At 45.5% G+C, this 21,930-nt stretch overlaps 1 protein-coding gene and 1 long non-coding RNA gene across 8 annotated transcripts in view; one reads left to right on the top strand and one right to left on the bottom strand.

Annotated features, from left to right (window-relative positions):
• Positions 1–21,930, bottom strand: part of LOC310764063 — a 436,509-nt gene that overhangs the window by 221,314 nt on the left and 193,265 nt on the right. The gene's annotated exons all lie outside the window — the stretch shown is intronic.
• Positions 1–21,930, top strand: part of BLACAT1 (BLACAT1 overlapping LEMD1 locus) — a 79,473-nt gene that overhangs the window by 7,164 nt on the left and 50,379 nt on the right. For 2 of the 7 annotated variants that reach the window (XM_083617199.1, XM_083617204.1), the window contains exon 1: positions 14,235–14,573. The exons of 4 other annotated variants lie outside the window; for them this stretch is intronic. Coding sequence is in view for 1 of the 3 variants with exons in the window: in XM_083617207.1 (XP_083473333.1) it covers positions 18,748–18,750 (3 nt within the window). In the remaining 2 variants the exon portion in view is untranslated. Of the gene's footprint in view, positions 1–14,234; positions 14,574–17,529; positions 18,751–21,930 lie in introns of those variants that run through there. One more of the 7 variants, XM_083617207.1, reaches the window with a different exon arrangement.

Below are 21,930 nucleotides of genomic sequence, written 5' to 3'. Positions count from 1 at the left end.
GGTCAGCAAACTTTTTCAGCTGTGGGCCGGTCCACTGCCCCTCAGACCTTGTGGGGGGGCCGGACTATATTTGGGGGGGAAAATGAATGAATTCCTATGCCCCACAAATAACCCAGAGATGCATTTTAAATAAAAGGACACATTCTACTCATGTAAAAACACTCAGATTCCCAGACTGTCCGTGGGCCGGATTTAGAAGGTGTTTGGGCCACATCTGGCCCCTGGGCCTTAGTTTGCCAACCCCTGGTTTACAGCATCCCCGTTCCTGAGGTGCCTGAAATGCTGGCATCACACTGCAAGAGCGTTCTAGATTGATGAGCAGATAGACTCTGGAGTCATTCGAGGCAGAAGTCCCACTCAAAGCTTCAAGCTTGCTGCCATCCAGCTGCCTTTGCAAACTCTCAGGCCCCCCTCTCCGCATTAGGTGCTTCCTGCCTCCCACACCTTCTGCTACTTTTGAAGCTGGTCCAGAGTTTTTGTTTATCTCTGAACCCATTCCAGGGACGGAGAAATGCAATCAGCAGTGAGCGATGGGGAGAGGAAGGCGAGGTGGGGGCGGGGGGGGGGAGCCTTCACCATTCGCTTCCCCTCGGCTGCTCATTTCAGCCTTCTTTCAAGCAGAAATTACTCGCATTAATCAAGGGAGAGAATGTGTTTGCAGCCCTGCGAATCTGGTGCCGTGGAATCAAATTCCATCAGTGGCAGCGGGAGGACAGGAGCCTCTATCTCTGTCACACATGGCCTAATAGAGCCATCACCGGAGGAAATTGGATGTGAGAATTCTCCCAAATAAATCTGCCCTTAAAAATACCAGATCTACATGACAAATGGATGCTCGTAACAGAAACCAGTTCAGATGTCCAGTGTGCCAAATCAGTATGGATCACCCTGGCATTGGCTAAGGCGGGGGGGGGGGGGAGGATTTGCAGAGGAAGGGTCTTCTAAGTGGGATTGCGACAGGTTGCAAGAGGAGAAAGGGCACAGCAGTTTCCTTGATCACAGTGCAGGGTATAAGGATTTGGGGATTTTGTTGCTAGGTTAGGTGTGTGGATTCTAGGATAATAACATAGGAGCCAGGACTTCTGGGGAATGTATTGCTGCTGAAATAAGAAACAGCTCTCAAAACCTTTGCAGGGGGGCATTTCCCTCCAGTCATTCCTCTCCCCACCTGGTTTGGGTCTTCAGCAGTCAGGTGCACATGTTGGCCCATACCTACCCATTCTCTAGGTTCGTTCCAAGAGGCACTATGAAGGTTCCTCACCCTGCTATAGTGCCCTGAATGTAGGTATTATGTTTGAATTTATTCACCTACCCCAGAACACTGAGACGGTACAGAGAGGCAACTTCGTTACACGCAAACAGCACTATTAAGTGCATTGTCCAAGATCACAGAGGGAGGAGGGATGGAGCTCTGTTGCAGAGCAGCAAAAACAAAGAAGTGTCTTGTGGATTCGCAGATTTATCACGATGGACCAGAGCCCGCTTCATCAGAGTAAGGAACTGAATCCGACCTCTCTCTTTTTGCAGCTCTGTTTAGCAGACTATTTTTCTTCCATGACAAGAAGCAAGGGGAGTTAATGTCCCAGGTCTTGCTGCTTAATTATAAGCAACACTGTAGCTTCTGGCAAGTGCAGCCATCTTCCAGGCATCCTGGTCTGAGCATTTATCCTGAGCTCTCTAGGTGCTTTGAAGGGGCTATAGTGTTGCCACTATCCAGGGGTGACAGCTGGTTTATTTTTAGTAGTGGGACTGGGAATAAGAAGGTTGATTTGCACTTTGCCTTAGGGTGAGCCTTTTGCCTGTGTGAGGGAGACACTCATGTCGACTGGAAGGGATGATCTGGAAGGGATGATCTCACCATCTAAACATCTTCTGTGTACCAGGCGGAAAGGTCTCCAGCTGGGGCAAATTACTGTCACTCCTTTCAGATCAACAAAAGGATGGAGATTTACTTTCTGCTCAGGAGATGCAGGTTTGAAGGCCAGAAAGGATAGTTTTGTAGTCGTTGGATTAATCTGCTCAGTTGCCAAGGCCAGAGCATTTCCACCACCTAGTCACACTTGTGTGAAGTGTGTCTACTTGAGCTGCTGCTGTCTCTCTGGGTTAAGTTTATGGTGCTGTAACAGGGATGAGTGAATACGTCCATGTCAGTTTCTCCCTCATTTTTTCAATCTTAAATTGGGTTCTCCATATTTCTCCCATCAGTTTGTGAGTGGTTTTGGTGTTTTTTTAAATAAAAAGTTCTCATGAAAATCAACCAGCATTTCAGCATTAATTTACATTAATTAGCACACCACATTTTTGTTAACAAATTTACCTAATATACATACTGTTGCAAAGAAATTTTCCCTAATACAAGGAGTTTTTCTATATTATTTTCAGTAATATTTGCATTTATATGCACACTTTACCCTTGTATATGCATTTTTATGCACATTACTTGCCTGGAAAACTACATTGCAAAATCCATAGCAGTGCAGGTTTTGAAGGATTGCTGTGTTTCATTTGCATATTGTGTGGATTAGGTAACTTCTCCTTTAAATGTGAATGGAATCAAATTTCTTCCCCATCTCTTTCCACTTAAAATGTTGGTACAATTTTTTTTAAAAAAATTAAGGCCCCTCCCCACAATCCAGCCCACCTCATAGTTAATAATTAAATTGGGTTATTCATTTCCAGACTGGTTTCAGGCTTATCCCCCTTCACCTAGCCTGTTCCTAGGTTCCATCTCTTTGTCACACACTAGCGGGTGGGGCCATGCAGATGTCAACACTGGAAACAGCACCTTCTTCTGCGTAGTTAATATTGCACACTGAATGCTTGGGAACTGCGATATCCCCCGCAGCAAAGTACAGCCCTGAAGGAACAAGATGGGACTGTGTACAATGAATGAGAAAAACACATTTATTCTGCAGTAAGCTAAGGGGCGAAAGCCCCCAGTCAGTTGTTATGTCTCTTACAAGATATTACATTTTTCCAGCTTCTTCACCCCATTCAATAGGTGTCCACTTTGCAAGGAAGTCATAAAGACAAAAACCTGCTCTGGCTTCTGCAAAGGAGTTAATCACTTTCTCCCACATCAGACTGCAAACTCGTCTTGCCATTGTTCTGAGCAGTGCCCGCCCTGTACCCCTATCTATTCCTTTTCAACTGTGTCTGTGCCTGTGGAGCCACTGAATGCCTTCTGTTCTTTGCTTCATACCCAGCAGCACCAGATGATTGAATCTTGACCTTTATTGTTGTGCTTTATTAACTCTCTGTCTTACTGTGTGAGGACTGAGCACCATGGCAGGTGGACAGGGAGACAAATGCCATTTCCAGTCCATGCACATACCTGGGGGTTGTTGGACCACAAAACAAAAATTTCAGAGTGAGCTAGTGCTGTGGATTTCTCAAAGGTTTTCTGTTAAAGAGGCTTCCAGATTTTTCTGCCTCATTCTCAGGGCACTTTAGAATGTCTTTAGACCGTCAGTGGCTTCTGAGTTTGTTTTGTTGTTGCAAGGTGGCCGAGAGTGGCGTGTCTGTTTTTCTTTGGTGAAAGCCAGCAATCACCAACACGGCACCCTCAAGCATGCAGGCTCCTCCAGAGGCCTTCCCTAGCACTCGCAGGGTGCCTCTGCTACTGCTCAAATTAGGCTTGAAAGAAGCATCCTATTATAGTCAATAAGACAGGCTGTGGTTTGTGTTTGGTTGCGCTTCAAGGCCCCCAAGCCCTTCCCTCATAAATAACTTCACACTGACACTTAAATTTTAGTTTAAGTTATTGGGCAAAATTTTAGGCCACAAATTTATTAATTACAGCAAAGTGAGCAGTATTGGCTTAGGCATTGGCAACAGACTATAACTGACTCCTGCCTCTCTGGCTGGTAGTCTGAAAGGGTAAACACCAAACGAGGGAGCAACATCGATGAAGATCAACTGAAGCTCACCCCAGGGTTCCTGTGGTCCTGGCAGGGCCCTAGCCCCTCAAGTGGACTTCGGACGAGATCCAGGGCCCTCAGATTCCTTTATCGGAATACCCTATTTCTGGAGGGGCAGTTGATGGCCGCACCCCCCCATACTTCAATAAGCCAATGCCTAACCGCCAAACCTTACAAAGTTCTGACGATTGCTAAGGGGGTAGGCGAAAACCAAGTGGCTACAGCCAATCTGCCCAATGGAAAAAAATCCTACCCAGCCCCTGCTCCAAAGCAAGGCCAAAGCAGCATGACCTAAAATTAGGGAGGGAGGGAGGGAGGGTGTTCAGCAGTGTGAAGCAAGTGCCCCCAATCACATCACGCTGCTGCTTTTATTGGCCTCGGGAATCACGCCACTCGCCCTGATTGGCCAAAACAGCCTGGCGCAATCCCAGGGTCTAACGGTTAAGGCTTGAGCCACACCTAGCTACAACCCACCCTACAGGGGTGTCCCGGGGGCCTGAGTGCAACCAGGACCTTCATTAAGGACGATCCCATTTGCGCTTCGAGGCCCCCAAGCCCGTAAATAACTTCATAACACATAAATTTGTGTTTGGTTGTGGACTACTTCCTATGTTCAGAATGGTTGAATTGCCCTCATGACAGCAGAACCGGGTGGGAACCTGTGTAGCTACTAGGGCCTACCCTGGTATACCTGATTGCAGTTTGTGCATTGCCCATGATATTTCTCCAGTTTGCAAATATCCCCACAGATTCAGAAAGGGTTGGCGACCCCTTCAGTAAACGTTTCAACAACACTCTCCTGCTTCTCAGTCATCCTTAGTTGAAAAAGCCCCATGGGTGGGGTTAACACAGGAAGGCTTGCCCTGGTTTTTAATTGAGGGACAGGAGTGTAAAGTGAGATGATTTGTAGAATGGGAGAAAAGGGCACTCAGGAGCATCCGTCAGCTACCCCATAAATAAGCACGACAAAACCCTTTCATCCCACTTATGAGAATTTCACCAACATTTTCTCTCCTGTTTGGAGATTGCCTGATGCAAATTCTTTCTCATTAATTGATGGAAAATGGTAGTGTGTGTGTGTGTGTTTTGGCACTAGCAGGATTTGTGACTGGATGGGAACAAAGAAACAAAGATCTCTGTCCTCTTCAGCAAAATCTTATTGGGTAATTTTAAGCAATCTGCCACAAAAAGCATGGCGCTGTCTTCTTAGATGTTATTAAGGCCCCCTTCATGCATTATGCACATGAAAGTGTTTCCATGAGGGAAAGCAGGAACATGCTCTCCACCTTGCCCCCAGCATTGTTCCTCTTTCCACCAGTGCCCCTTGATGTCCGTACCAGACCCATAGCTATGGGGAGGCTAGCCAGGATTTTTGCCCCAGGTGAATCCTCGAGAGGGGTACCATTGAGGCTCCCAGCCCATGTGTGTACACAAATGGACATGGGTGGATGTGTGCCAAACCGATTCTTTGACCTGGGTGAAAAAAAGCCTAGTTTCGCCCCTGGTCTGCTCTTTGAGCATGGAAATCAGAAGAGGGGAAGCCTTGCTACTTCTGTTTCTGTGTGATCTGGAATACTGCCCTCACAGGGTTGGAGATGCATAGAGTTCTATGCACATAGGCCCTGCTTCTTCAGATATCTATACTGAGGGCAAGTGGCACAGCCCTCTTCCTCTTCATTGCATAAATCTCCCTTCCTACGTCTGGTGCACCAAGGGGGTTTCAGACCACAACCAGAGAGTAGTTTCCTCCAGAAATCACAGCTCTACATGAGAAAGGGAATCAGGTTTTTCTGCCAAAGTGGTACCTGCCAACTAACACAGTGGTGTTTTTGTTTGCTTCTGTTTTTTGCTAGTAACTGGTTTAGGCTGTGTTATCTGTGCTTTCAGGGATCAGCATAGATTGTATGCAGCTAATGGTGCCTTGGTTCCATGCGCTTGGGACGTTCAAAAGCCTCCCGGAAAAAGCACAGACATTTTCACAGCAAATACAAATGAAAACAGGTAAAAGTACCGGTAATCAGGGAATCAGAACTCGCTATAGCTCCCTGTCAAGTATAAACCCAGGTTTATTGCCCTGTAATGTGTGAAACAGCCAGCTGTAAGCCAGCCCCAGTGCCCTTGTGTTGCAGATATTACTGTTTGTTTTGTCCTTCAGTGTTACCTTTCAGACGCTTCCTGCACATGTTGGGCTTCTTCTCACATTGTGGACTGTTAATATGGGTCAGGTGAGTCCAATTCTGACTCATATTTTTTCACCTTTGAGGGCATCAATTTCATAGTTGGAACCATGTGAAAGAGGAGCAGCCTGTCTGCCAATGGTGCTTGGGCGCCGGCCACATTCAGGGAGATGATATGCAAATTGCCTTAATTATGCAAAATATAACTATATAAAATCAAAATTACATGAAACGGAATTATGCACCTTAGCTGCATCCCTCCGGCTCATGACAGATTTCAGATATGCTTCTCAGTGCAGAACAAGTTGCCCATTGCTGCATTAAACTCCCAGGTTCTTTCTGTTATTTAAAAATTCAATTTTCCCCATGGAGGTTTAGAAGTATTAAACAAAAAAGGGAGGGGAGTGGAAGGTCCCAATATGCTTGGAGTCCCAGGACTCCAAAATCTGAGGAACTACATTTTTAGATGATGCATATCAGATGTGCTGCTTCTGCAAACCACATCCAGTATACTAGAAGAACACCTTTTTAAAAATAAAAACAAATATTTCCAGCCAGCCGAAGTAGAATTGGCCTTGTCTCTCATTCCTAGATGCTATGGGAACCCTAAGATTTTGTATGGTGGGTACTATCCACTCCTCACCCTTCACCATGCTCTGCATCTCTCTCTCTCTCTCTCTCTCACACACACACACACACACCCCAACAGGGAAATGGGAGTCAGCTGGGATTCTTTGAATCTTTTAGCAGCAATTTCACCATGATATTAGCTGTAAAGTAAACTTGTGCCACCAGGTTTAAATCTGAGACCATGAGGACTAGAAACTAGGATTTACAAAATTTATAAAGCTGAAATCTGGGCCCATTTGGCACACATGCTAACGTATACATGCAGAGTGCCAAGTACTGTCAACAAATCTAAAATTTGACAAATAATTTGACACACACACAAATTCATGAAGAGGCACGCAGACACCTTGCACAATTCTGAACCATCTAACATAACCGTATCATATATTTGTTGGCAGTACTCCAATAACTGACCCAGCACAGTTCCCTTAGTGAGGTACAGCTAAACATAGTCACATACTGCTGATGAGAGGAAAGTGTGTGTGTGTGTGTGTGTGTGTGTGTGTTTAAAGAGAGAGAGGAGTGAATGTGCCTCTGGGAGCAAAGGCCCCATTCCCACAGGCAATACCAGAGGTGGGGTCTACTTGCTAAAGCCTGACAGGCAGCTTGCTGGCCGCAAGGGAATATTGATTACTTTTACAGTGTAAACTGACAGAGCCTATTTGGATGATGTAATGAAGACAGATGATTCTGGTCTCCTCTCTGCTCAGCTTGGAGGAGGAGCTGAGGAGGGGGAAAGGAATCATCAATCAGATCCTGAAGACACACTCCATCGCTTTCTCCACCTTTGCTCCCCCCGCCTGGTCCCTTTCTCCCATCACATTCCCCCAGGCCTCTTTGTTCACACCTCTAGGCTATTCCACACCCCTCCCTCCCTTAACCTTCTTTTCCATTGCAGCTCATTTTCTCAGAAATGAGCCGGCTCCCTATTAATTGCCCTGCCTTCACCGATGCAACAGCCGCTGATCATTCCGTTCTCATTAGTGCAGTCTCTGCCCGTGTCTCTGAGAGCTGGGGGAAGACATTCAAACCCCTTTTTAATAAGCAAAGAGATGAAACAAGGTACGGCTATTGAACGACTAACCCAAGACCTCACAGCACATGTGTGTGAGAAAGAGGACAGGGATCTGAACTAATGTCCACTGTGGATCTTGCTCCTGCAGGAAGTAATGATGGCCACCACCTTGGATGGCTTTAAATGGGGATTAGACACATTCGTGGACTGTCAATGGCTATGTCCTTCCTCCACTGTTGGAGGCAGTATTAGTTGCTGGGAATCAGAAGTGGAGTGAGTGCTGTTGCACTCAGGTCCTGCTTTTGGGATTCTCATAGACATCTGCTTGGCCACTGTGATAACAGGATGCTTGACTAGGTAGCCCATTGGTCTGATCTAGCAAGGCTTCCCTTGTGTTTGTGTATAACCTAAACAGCCACCTTATTTTTGACCAGTAGCCTTTTTCTTCACTACTTTGTCACCAATCCCCCCCCATGAGTATATATGTGTTGTTTGTTTAACAATGGAAATGATTTATAGCAGGGGTCAGCAAACTTTTTCAGCAGGGGGCTGGTCCACTGTCCCTCAGACTTTGCTGGGGGCCGGACTATATTTTGAAAAATAAATAAATGAACGAATTCCTATGCCCCACAAATAACCCAAAGATGCATTTTAAATAAAAGCACACATTCTACTTATGTAAAAACATGCTGATTCCCGGACTGTCCGCGGGCTGAATTGAGAAGGCAATTGGGCCAGATCCGGCCCCCGGGCCTTAGTTTGCCTACCCATGATTTATAGCCTGTGTTTTCACACTAGATGCCCAAAGCAGCTAACATCAATATAAACACAAAAACGCACAGCAAAATGAATAAATAAAAAGGAGAAGATTTGGGGAAATGTCCCCTAGTTCAGTGGTAGATCACCTGGTTGCATGCAGAGGATGCTGGGTTTTAAACTGCTGCCAATCATTGCCGATAATACTGGACTAGATGGGTCAGTGATAGTTCACAAGGATGATCTATGCCACAAATAAAGTGAGGAGAGGGAAGGTGGCCTTCAACAGGAAAGAGGAGAGTTCCCCACCCTTGGTGTAAATAATGGGGAAAAGATGGCTCTACCCTCTCTTGGAAACTTTTGTCTGTTTCCAGCTTAATGAGGAGATGGGAAGAACTGGAGCAATGATAACACCCCTGTTCCACTGCCCTGTGCAACGGGGATGCGACAGATGTTCAGAAAAGTAACAAGTTTGCACATTAATTTCAGGAGCTACCGTCCAATTAATACCTAGGGTGGGTGGAAGGGGTGTGCCTGCAGGGTGGACGGCTGTTCTGCAACACAAAACCTGCTAAGGATTCTGCAGCTTATACTGTGGGGGAGACCGATTCTGAAATCTGCCTTTCCTTCCATTTGTGATGGTCAGTACTGAATGCCAGGGATGCATACGTGACTCAGATAATGTCGACCTCATTGGTGTTCTGCAGTGCAACTTAGGGCGCACCTTTTCCTTCCAATTTATGATGCAGAAAGAAATATTATTCCTTACTTGCTATCAGCTTCTACCGTGCATGACTGTTAGGACTGAAATTGCATTCCAGCTTCTCCCCGGTTGCCTGGGCTTCCTGATTTCAAAAAGTTACTTTATGGTGTCTTCCCCTGAGTTTTATTTGAAGTGTGGGAAGCTGGAGCAGTGAGGACTCCTGAGAGCAGCATACTTAACTGATTTTGTTTTGAAGTTCATCTTGGAGTGTTGGACTAGGACTTACGAAACCAAACTTCCAATCCTCACTTGGCCAAGGAGCTCACTGGGTGACTTTGGGGCAGTCATTGTCTCTCAGCCTAACCTACCTCACAGGGCTGTTGTGGAGATGAGAATAAGTATGTTTGCCACTTTGAGCTCTTTGGAGAAAAGGTAGGATATAAATGTAATAGCAAATAAATAACAGTGGCGGGCCAACTGTATTATGAGGATGGGGCACTGAAAATTAATGCCATGTGTCACATTATTGACCTCTAGGAGAAGGGAAAACTTCATTTGGCCTGGATACCTCTGTCTGTTGTATTCAGGGATTAGGATGCTGCTATAGCTGTGATGCACAACACTGCTACTAAAGCAGAATTATAAAACCAGACTGTTTAGATATCTCTCCATTCCAGCTCCTTTTTCAAACAGAGAACAACTAAATATTCATAGACAACTTTCAATCAATCTGATTGCTCTACTGAATTTTCATGGTGCTTCCATCAAGAACTTTAAGTTCAGATCTGCCTCATATGTGCTCATGAATGATGCTTCTGAAAATACCATTATGTTTGCAAATGCTGCTTTTGAAGTTCACAGAGGTGCAATAATTTTGTTGCTCATTAGCTCTCATAGTATTTGAGATGCTTTAATCTGGTGTTGCTGAATGGTTAATTCAGTGTCTACATCTGATTACTTTGGGGACACACAGTCTTGATTATGTATTTTGTGGTAGCTTGACTCCATCTCAGGTGTGCTATGAATATAAAAACAACCTGCCCGCCTTGATTCTAGGTGATGGGAAGTTTTGAAAGAAAATGAATAGGCCACAATTTAGATTTGGGTACTTGTCAAAGAAAACCACAAACTGCACATCTGTACAGCACATTAAACCTCTGGCTGGCATAGTATCTTAAATTATATTCAAATTAGCTAATATCTGTGCAAATAAAAAACTTTGACTATTTTATCTAGCCAATGTTAGAGCAGATTCTTGGATCAGCTGCAGAGGGGTATCCAGTGTTGTTGGACTCCAGCTCCCATCAGTCTCCACAGTCTGTGGGCAGAGATAATAGGATCTGTAGTCCAACAACATCTGGAAGGCACGGCTATAGGCTCACTCAGATGGTGATTTGCTTCTCATATTGCTGCTCTGGTGTCACAAGCAATGAATTGTGTTTACTTCAGGTCACATGGTATAATTCAGTGGAGAACCTGCTAGTGGAGAGTTTAAGGAAGTTTCAGAGTGAGTCCCTTCCCTGAATTCCCGCTCTTCCATTCTTGTCTTGTGAATTTAGTTGATCCACCATTGTACCTTCACTATTGTGTGCATCATGCCTTCTGCCTTCTGTGCCCTTGGTGCATCAAACAAAGTGGCAGGTGTCGAAGGGTGTGTTTGTGTCTGTTCAGATGAGACCTTTACAGAAAGGCATTACAAAAGAGAAGAGGTGCTGCAAGCCAGCTCACTGAGAAACATGAGACAGGTAGACAACAAAATAATACGGATAGAGTAAGAGGTGAAAGAACACATCATCTTGCCAGCCATGCATTGTTGTGGAAGTGTTTCTGGTGGAACGTGTGGAATGTGATGTGGCATGATAGCACAATATCCTTCCTCCTACTGGAAGTGTGACTCCAGTTTTTTCCTTCAATAATAACAAATTTGTGTAATTGTGGCTATGAAATCACATGTTCTTACATAATTATAATACATTTCTGCAGTGCACCGGGCCGGAGGCGGCAGCGGGGGTTGGGGGGCAGGGAGAATAATCTTGAGATACAGTTGTGAACTCACCAGGTCCAGAATTGTGATACAGCTGTGCTGAGTTCTAGGAGCAGGTGGTGCCTACCATACAAGTTAACAAATTTAAGGCATGAATGAGCAGATAGAAGAAGGTTACTTAAAGGGCTTTTTTCCAGCCAGAACTCACCAGAACTCAGTTCTGGCACTTCTCAGGTGGACGCCATTGCCATTCTAAGAGAACGAGGGAGACGTTTATGGTGAGTTCTAGCACCTCTTTTTCTAGAAAAATAGCACTGGTTACTTCTATTCTGATTCCACTATATTTTGGATGCATCAAGCTGGGGGGGGGCTGTATGGGGTGGGGTAGCACCTCTCTGGTGGGGGACACATCATGCTGTTTCTGAGGTACCGGTAGTTTGTCTACTTTTGGTCCCCACCCTTCACTCAACTCTCATCTGTGCTCCTAGAAGCTGCCAGCATGCAACAGCGACCACATCCCAGGAATGGTTTGATTGGCTGGCTATACCAGGTGAGGGTAGCTGATGGGTCTTAAACCTTTGGTGAGTTAGGGACTGCCCCTGCATGTGAAGATGGGTTGAGCAGACAAGACTAATAGTGGGTCCAGTCAAGAAGGTGGTTTCTGCATGTGCTGTAGGGAGAAGTGAGGGGCAGATGGGGCTTGTCAACTTGGGAAGGTAACCCATCTAGGAGAAGGAAAACTCTGATCCTAAACCTCCACTGCCTTGTGGGATATCTTTGGGAGGAAAAAAAGGCTAAGGAAGGCTTACAGCAGCCTTTCTCAACCTGTGGGTCCCCAGATGTTGTTGGACTACAACTCCCATCATCCCTGAGCTCTGGCCTTGCTAGCTAGGGGTGATGGGAGTTGTAGTTCAACAACATCTGGGGACCCACAGGTTGAGAAAGGCTGGCTTACACAAATCCGGAGTGGATTCCCTAAGATGGTTGGATGGTGCCTTGTATGACTCCTTCTGGCAACTCCTGCAGCCAAACTGGTGCCAAACATATTGCTCTGCTTTCCTTTGGACCACAACAGTGAGGCTGAGAGGACGATCTTGTCATCTGAGCAGCTCAGGAGCTCCATACACACTGCCCAGGCTTGTGCCCCGGGGAGGTCACTTTGGTGCTGTTAAAGCAGCAGTTTGGCTTCACCCCGGAGGCACACTCCATGGTCTCTTGAGACAGGTGGATGCCAGCAAGAAGGATCAGTCAAGAGACAGTTCAGCAGGATACAAGCATGGGCGGAGTAAGGGGGTGCAGTGGGGACAGTCTCCCCAGGTGTCACCACTGAGGGGGGTGACAAAATGCTGGGTGGCACTCACTGCGGGGCCTGCAGTGTGCCCAAGCCATTCATCTCTCTTGGGATTGATGCAGTGGCTTGGGCACCCTCAGGCTCTGCGCTGCCCCAAACGGTCTGCCCGCTACCTCCCCCTCAGCTGTAGGGCAGCTGAGTGGGAGCAGGCAGGCAGACTCCATGGAGCATCCTGCCCTGGCTCACCCCACCCCGTGTGCTTCCCCAGGCGCCCAACTGGCTTGCTCTGCCACTGGATACAAGATTTTACATTGGAAAAGAGGGCTGTGGACTGAGCATCATAAGCAGACTGCTGGGTGAAATGTGTGAATAAGTCCATTTGCTTTTGCAGTTATCAGTACCAAATCTCACAAAACAAGCTGTGCCATTTTTGGATGCACCCAAAAGTGCCAGAGCCCCTTTTGCAGAGTTTTGCATTTATCTAAATTTCCCTTTCCTATCATTTCCTTTGGGTCTGTGGGATACCAATATTCTGCATGTGCTCTGGAGATAGTGAGATCTGTAGATACAGCCACCAGTGGCAATCATACTAGAGTCTAGACACTAGATAAGCAGCAAACTATATCTCCAAACTGTATTCACCTCTTTGCCAGGTGAGTCATAGGCAGAGCCCTGCATCTCTGGGTAGATCACCCTGGTTCTGCAGAACTGGACTCCTATTGCAAAACATTTCTTAATGGCAATTCACTTCATGAAAAGAATTACAGAAGCAAATCTTCAGCGGCACAGTTATTTTTAGTGACCATTCATCCACTAAGAACAAAAGTTCTGTCAAGCTCCATTGTGAGGATCATGCAAATGAAAGCCACCAAGCCAAATAATAACAATAATAATTTTTTTAAAAAGAAGCCCAGCTAGGAACAAAGTCAAAAAGAAAGATCAAGAGCACACAATGTTTGTACCATCATTGCTGCTTCTGAAAGTTGCACAGATGCTGGCGGGCGGAAGGGGGAGTGGTGGCTTCTGTTTTTCTGCCCAGCCTAATAAGGAAAGACCCCAGTGTGCATCACTCAGTCCTGAGTGCTCACAAGAACACCTTTATGTGGACCGATATATTTCAAAGACGGACCAAATCCTAGATTCCTATCAGGTCCTCTTCCCATGTTCAACTCCAGAAAAGTGATTTGGATGACCTGTCCTTTAAACAGACCCCCACATATCTTGTCACTCTTTATAAGCTAGTCTGTGATTGCAAATTGCCACCTCAGAAACGGACCTCAAGGGAAGCCAAAAGATACAAAGGAAGTGCTGGTGACGAACAATAGATGGCGAGCTACATTTCATAAAGGAGGCGCTGCTCTTTGAGACACAGAATACTATCTGTAATTTCCTGTCGTGTTGAAATCATAAAATAAATTGAGAGTTGTGATTTTTAAAATCTGGTCACAGGGAGACAGAAATAATATAGTGTGTGTGCCTGAGGGAGAGAGACTGCAAATTAATTTGGTGCTTTTTCACTTTAGAATTAATTAGGTTCTTAATTGAGCTTCCTAACTGGGTAATAATGCCCAGATCCAGGAGCCTGCCCTAGCAGAAGGTAACAGTGTGGAACTGTGTGGTGAATGTAAAGATCTCATCATAACACCATTGATGCAGAAGTCTTGCCTGCGCTGCGGCCCAATGAGGAGAGAGCAAGGGATGGGGAATAATGTATTCAATAACCTCACTTTCAGGTTGCAAAGCTCCTTTCCATAGCCTATGCCGGAGGGAGGGAGGCCTCTTCATATGCACTCGTCCAAGGGCTTCCCTCCCCCCTTCCTTGCACACACACACACACACACACACACACACACACACACACACACCTTCCCTTACAATTAGGAAGATACCTATTCAACACTGCTCTTATTGCTAGGCTTTGTCTCTCTGTCCTTTCTTTGCTAGCAAGCTCTATCCTGAGTCAATCGGTGCTCTTGCGCGCAACGGTTTGGTTAGTTGCTTTTGTGTAATCTCTGCCCAAGAATTCCAGCTCTGCTGAAGTCTTGAAATTAAGGCACCAGGGAAGAAATCACATAAAGGAGGAGAGAGGGGGGAAAAGTAAGGCAGTGTTCTTCTCTTTCTTTGTTTAAAGTCTTGTCTGGTGGAAGAAAGCATGAGTGACATTTTTGTGAATGTGTGTGCACTGTGTACTATATAATGTTACACTGTATCTCTGTTGTTTTTTGTGTGTGTGTGTGTGTGTGTGTGTGTGTGTAGCCCTTTATTCTTATTTTAAGCAATGAATCGAATGACAGTGCCTGTGAATGATAATCATACGTTCTCATTTACGCACACACCCATTTGTTTGAATAGTGTTTTGTTATACCTGCAATCAGTATGTTCACATAAATCTGTGGATCGTTGATGAATAAGAGGAGATATATTGTCATTCCCAAGAAAGTCACCCTAAGTGGATGCGAAGACAAGTAGCTGCATGTGGATAGGGTCTTAAACATACCCATATGTCTGCAGTGGAAAGATAAATAATGTGCATATGCACACACAATAAATCCTATTGGATCAGAGCTCTTTGGCTCAATTTAGATTTGTTTTACAATTTGTTTTACAATTGTATGCAGGCATATGGGACCATTTGCTTATAATATGTTTACTATTGCTCATGGTTGGACACTATGTCCTTTTCAGATAATAGTTTTATAGGAGTATGTGTATATGTGTGGGCTACTAAAATGAATTTGTTTTTAATAAGCTCTCAACTTTTTGATTTTTTTGCACTCTATACATATCTTGTTCATATGCTATAAAGAAAAGTCTTATGTCTGCATGATTAAAATGCTGCTGCCATGTGTGAAGTATGCATGCCTTTATAACCATAAGTTTATTTCTGTAGAGACAGGCAATATATACTAGGTATGTTGCTCTTACATGCATTTCTTAGAAGTTATTTTGAAATGAATGCAGTTGACTTTAGACTGAGGTCAGGCACAAGTCCTTGCTTATTGTCAACTGCCATCTGTGTGTATGAGTAAAACCTTTGTGTTTTTCTGATGCCGTTTGCAAGGAACTGATGGCTGCCTGTATATTTGTGTGATCAGATAAAAAGTTCCTTAATCTGTTGCAGTCAAAGTATCCCTCTTTGACTGCAGGCGAAAGGGAAAGACACACGGTTAGTAATTACATCTCTTTAAAGGAGTGTGACCTGAACAATAGATAATGGTAGGCAGCTTGATTTTATTTTAAAAGTAGCATGCCTTTGGTTACAGTTACAGAGAAGGGTGATGACCACCTCTAAAATGCGACATTGTGCTAAGTAAAAGCTAGAACTTCAGCGTAGCAACTGAGATTTTTTTAAGGAAGTCTTTATGAAGCCCAATCAACAGGCATAAACAGGAAAGATGAATTAATTCTCAGAAGGGAGAACCTTGATTAAAGTCATTTAGTTATTATAATTACTTCAAGGGTGTACATAAAGATGCACTCTGAGACAGCCTTCACCAGCCAGGTGTTTGGGACTACAGTTCCCATCAATGGTGCTGGTTGGGCTGAGGGGAATTGAAGTCCAATGCAGCTGGAGGGCACCAGCTTGGCAAAAGATGCTCTAGGTGTATTCCCAACTGCTAATTTAAGAGATAACAGTTTGGTGCAAAGAGACTAAAGACTTTTCACTGATTTATGCTCCTACCAGTAAAGAAAGATGGTCAACATGAAAGCTCATGAGATGAATAATTGTTTTCTATATTGGAAGCTTACTTGAGAAGGACACAAAAGAAAAGGGTGAACAGGGAGATAAAGAGTGAAGAGAGAGAATGAGAAAGCAAAAAAGGAATAGAATTTGAGACTGTATTAGTAGTGCATCTTGGAAGTGTGTGTGTGTGTGTGATCTCACCCACCACAACCCCATGGGGATACTGATTCGTGTTAATAGTGTTTGCCAGCTGGCATGATTGTGAGATGAAAGAGTATGTTGAACTTCAGATAGGATCTCCCTTTTCCTTTGATTTTGCCTCACATTTCCAGATCCTCTGCAGGTTCGCCCAGGATAAGATAGACATGGCATTATTGGTCATTGCCTTACTCCCACTGGCTTTATTTGTAATGAAGGTGGAGAAATCTTGTTTGTACTCCATACTGTGCGATGGAATTTGTCTATTAAAAGCAAGCTAGCCGGGGAGACACCGTAGTCTTGATGCAGACACATCCCTGCTGGGAAGAAATCTGCACTCCCTTTGTTTCTGCCTTAATATTTTTTCAATAAGGAGAAACTGCTAGCCATAGATTAGAGACGGCTCTGGCACACCTCCTGGGTGAGGAGAAGTGCACTGCTTGGGGGTACAAAGAACATTTGCTAACTATTAATTGTTGAGCTATAGGATCCTAATGTGATGGAGCTGGGTGGGTATGTTTAGACTGGAGAAGAGAAAAGTAAGTACAGTATAAAGGGAACAGTTGAAGATGGAGGAGAATTGGTCTGTTTTGCTCCAGAAGGCAGGACTAGACCCAAGAGCTGGAAATGGCAAGGAAGCAAATTTTGGCTAAGCATGAGGCAGCACATTCCCCTAATGGTGAGAACCGGTTGGCAGTGGCCCAATTTGCCTGTAACATGGAGCCAAACCATAGCTCAGCATAAATGAGGAAATACAAGTGAGTTTCTGGAGTGAATATTTCAGCCACCATGTGCTCTTTCTCTGGTCCTGTTGCTGCCATGCTACTTGGAACTAGTTTGGTGTAGCATTATGTCCAAACCCAGGTTTGTGGCTAGTCGATGAGTCTGGTGTCATGAAAGAGCAGCAAGTTGTTAAATGCTTAATTTGTAATTGTTGTGTTTTTTACAGCCAGGAAGGAGAAGAGACAGTTACTAGATTTTCTGCCTCAGCTGCCCAAATAGCTTGGCCGGCCTTGGGAGCCATGCACCTTGACTTATGGTGGGAATAGGGCACCATTTGCGGCTCCATTTCAGGCAGCAAAATGTCTTGAGCAGCCCGGGGGGGGGGCTTTCTGTCTTGGAGGCATTTAAGCAAGGGCTGGGGAGCCTCCTCTCAGTGGTGTTCAGGTTGCACGCATCCTGCACTGTAAATCCTGCACTGAGCAAGGGCTTGAACTAGATGACCTCTTAGCTTCCTTCTAACTCCATGTGTGGTATTCAGCTCAGTTTTACCCAGAGTACGACCATACAACTGAATGAACACGACTAAGTTAGGTCCATTAATTTCAATGAGTAAAAATTGGTTGAATGCCACCCTGTGGCCCTGATTCAACCAACCTGGTGTGCTAGTGGAAGCCAGCGCACAAGATCTTGCAAGTGTAATGGGATTTTCCCCCTGCACACCCCCTGCACCTCTCCTAAATCCACTCTGGAAGGTAGGTAGAACCCCCAGACCAGTGCACAGGCGGGGAGAGGAGAGGGGTGATTGTTCCAGCTGGCCAGGGGAAATGCTTGCACTGAAGAAGCAATCAGAAGATTATGACATTGAATTCCACCCTGTGTTTCTGTGATTCAAACTTGGGATATGGATCAAGATAAATGTGAAACTCCCCCCCCCCCCCGCTTATGCTCAGAAAAGAAGGTTATGAATACTCTAGATTGAGCTAGATTATAGCTGTGAATATCAGCAGAGTGAGCCTATAGATGATTCAGAACAGAGTGTTCATATTTCCAAAACGAAAAAGAGGATTTGCTGATGTCCCATTGCCAGAAAACTGAAATAGCAAAAGATCTCTCTGTGTGTTTTGAAAATGTATTCTGTAAAAGAAAAGGTGGGGGATCTCTGAGTAGTGTGAGATTCTAAGGGATCGTGTTTCCATCCCCCACCCATCTGCAATCTGACACAGAGCCCCTTTCCTTTGCTCCCTTTAATGGCCCATCACCCAGACAATCGCCTCATCAGGAAGCTATCCTGGGTTATATTTGAACACTTGCTTGATCCAGGGGTTAGAAGGGTCTCACATACAGCCTACCCCCACAAATGAATAACACTACACAGACACACCCCAGAACAAGACATTTGTCCCCCGATCTACAAACAAACAGCAAAATACAGATTCTCTGTAGAAATACAACAGACAAGTAAGCAAAGGCATTAGAACACACATCGTTAAATCAGCTAGTAAAACACAATTGCTCTTTTAACCCAGTGCCAGTGAAGTAACAGCTTATTCAAGCAAGTTTTCAGTCCATCAGGATCCTTCAGGCTTTCCTCTTTCTCCTTGGTCCACACTCCCATCCACATTTCTGCATCTCAGAGCTGCTGTCTCCCACATTTGGCAGCTCCAAATGGTGAGTTTTGACAGGTTTAAGCCAGGATGCAAGACTCGGTCCCAGAGCTGCATTGCTCAAAGGCCTTGCTCATTCTTTACCCTGTATAATTAAACTGCACTCTTGGACAGTGTTCCAAGAGGGGGGCTAGGGATCTCTGGCAGTGGTGGAGCTTCATGCTCCGGCACCGGGGGCGGAGAGCAGGCAGGGGTGTGGTGCACTGCCCGCAGGGGCGTGGCGCGTGTCCTGGGGGGCATGGCATGGCACACCGCCTGTGGGGGCGGGGCTCCCAGCACGGGTGGGTGAAGGTAGCCGCGATGGCACCCTGGGGATCTCACTGCCAGGGGTAGTGCGTTACCCCCGCATTCCTCTTCCTCCGCCACAGTTCCTCTGGCACAGTTTCATATCAACTTTAAACTACAATTCCCAGCATTCTTTGAGGTAAAGCTACAGCAGTTAAAATGGGACAAAGCCTATGCATGTTCTGAAGATGGTGAAGCCTTGTGTATTCTTTCCCTTGCCCCACCCCCAGCAGTCCTGATCTTATTGGGGGTTGTTTTGCAGAACTGAGACTCTATTGTCCTCACTGATTCCTAAATGAGTTTATCTGTCCATCCCTCCCTCTCTGCTCTCCCATCTCACCTGTCATTAGTCTGGGTATAAACCTGCTGAAGCTGCACATGCAGTCCCTATTTTACAAATATGATGTGGATGCCAGTATGAGAGGCCTCTCTCTCAGTCCTCCTTAGGGTACTACTTACATGTTGTCAAACAAGAAGATGAAAGAGAATATGAATTTGCTTAACATTTCCACATGCTAATTCATATGCATCAGTGCAGATTTCAAAATGTTTGCTAAAATTTAAATAGAAATACCACATGTCCTACCATAGTGGGGAAGCCTAGATCCTAGTTACCCCCTGGGAACTGAAGTTTACTCCTCACACAGCTACAGTTCCCAGCACCCCTTAACATACTACAATTCCCACGATTCTTGGCACGGTTGCATGTTTTAAATGCCCTTTAAGTACATGATTTGTATGCAGCCTTGGACTGGGGTAGCCCTTCAAATAGCAGACTCCTCCCAAGTGAGGACGGTGCTCTGCAAAGTAGGACATAGGTAAAGGTAAAGGGTCCCCTGACCATTAGGTCCAGTCGCGGACGACTCTGGTTGCGGCGCTCATCTCGCTTTACTGGCCGAGGGAGCCGGCGTACAGCTTCCAGGTCATGTGATCAGCATGACTAAGCCGCTTCTGGTAAACCAGAGCAGCGCACGGAAATGCTGTTTACCTTCCCGCTGGAGCGGTACCTATTTATCTACTTGCACTTTGACGTGCTTTCAAACTGCTAGGTTGGCAGGATCAGGGTCGGAGCAACAAAAGCTCACCCCGTCGCAGGGATTCAAACCGCCGACGTTCTGATCGGCAAGCCCTAGGCTCTGCAGTTTAACCCACAGCGCCACCCAAAACTACCACCCAAAACCCTTTTCTGCTCTTTCCTCACCATAAGAGACAGGTGAGAAGCAGTGCCTAGTTCAGTGCCTCTTGCTTTGAGTGTCTCTTGGTGGTCTCAGTTCAGCTCCTTTACCATCCCAGGTTTGGCCAAAAATGTTCCTGGCTTTTAAAAATTTCCTTAAACCTGGGTATATTTGCAGTAGACGGATATGTGACCATAACAGAGAGAATGGATACAGCTTTTGCAGTTTGCTAACATGCTCTTTGAGGTTCCCTGCACTTATTATCCCTCACCTCCTTTCATCCTGATGCTTCCAGTTCTTCATCCTATTGGGAACTTAGATATCTTACCACGGATGAAAGAGGAGGAAGCTTCTGGTCAGGTCTGCACCTGGCAGGTGCAGCTCTGCTCTCCTTGCACTTCCATAGCATAAATGTCACCGCTCACTGAGACCTGAGGACAAACTGCACAGTATGTTAGGCACACTTTGGAAAAAGGAGCCCACTGTCAGCCATTGCTGGTCAGGAGAGATATTAAACAGAAAACAGTAATTGACAACTTCTCTCCTCTCTTTACTGCAGTGCTGCCTGTTTGCTCATCCTCTTTCTCTCTAGGCCAGGGGTTTCTAAGCCCTTGTTCAGGGGTCTAGTCCAGCCCCCACAATCAATTTTAACCCCCCCAAAAAACAGCAACAACCCACATTGGTCACGGCAGTGGTGGCAAAAATGGTTTGTTTGTTTGTTTGTTTGTTTACTAGACACAGCATTCACCCCACAAATCACCCCCTTCCTGGCCAGCAAATCAATCATTTGATGAGTGGAGGGGAATTAACAACCCTCCTCCTCAGCTGGTTTGCCTGGATCAGTTGAGGAGGGGGGCTATGTGCCTCTGTCTGTGTGGCAGTATGTGTTCACAATTGCTTGGACCACCTGCAACACTGACATGGGGCCCTGGGAGAATTGGTGAAAGGTGAATTTGGCTGATAAAAGGTTAGCCATCTATGCTCTGGGTGCTGCACCACAGAAGGCTGGTGGTGGAAGGAGCAGTCGCAGTTCATCTGCAGTCTCCCTCTGGGTGGCATGGCAGAGACTGAACTCCTCATTCAGCCACCCTGTGGAAGCCTGTTCTTCCCACCAGAATGAAGAGGGTTCATGAGCCTGCCGGAAAAAGAGAGCAGCAGGCGAGTCATCAGAGGTGGCAGCAGTCCTCACAGAATCCTTGCTGCCCTTGTTTGTGTTCAGTGGCTAGTCTTATCTGATCCAGCTCCAATGTATTAGAGCCAAAATAGCCTTTAAAAATAGACAAATGTGTCTTTGTCCCTTAACTCGAACAGTTAAACTTTGTCCCTGCTGATTATAATTGAGTTCCACTGATCATCCAGTTATCGATATATCCAATTATTAGGCTTACTAAAGCTTACATGCCTAGCCAATTATGAATTTCATATACAGTACAAAGCTGAGCAGTTCCGTATTGCCCACACTAATACAGCTCACAGCAGCTACTCTACTTATTTGGGACAACTTTGCAGTGGCATTTTAGCATGAAAAATTCTGCCAGTGACCTTTGGCTGCTCAAACATCTGCCGAATATTCTCAGGATATTTGAAAGCTACATTTGAGACCCAGTGATACTTGATTTCATTTTTTGATCAAACAGTCAATATGTTATCGTATCCGATAGTTACATGTATGTAGCCTTTGGCATACATGCATGCATGTAGTATTTGACTAGGTATGTCATCTT

Source organism: Podarcis filfolensis (genome assembly GCF_964270895.1).
Source record: "Podarcis filfolensis genome assembly, chromosome: 6".
Taxonomy (NCBI): Eukaryota; Metazoa; Chordata; class Lepidosauria; order Squamata; family Lacertidae; genus Podarcis; species Podarcis filfolensis.
The sequence above is the reverse complement of the archived record's forward strand: the minus strand, read 5'-3'. Positions and strand labels throughout refer to the sequence as shown.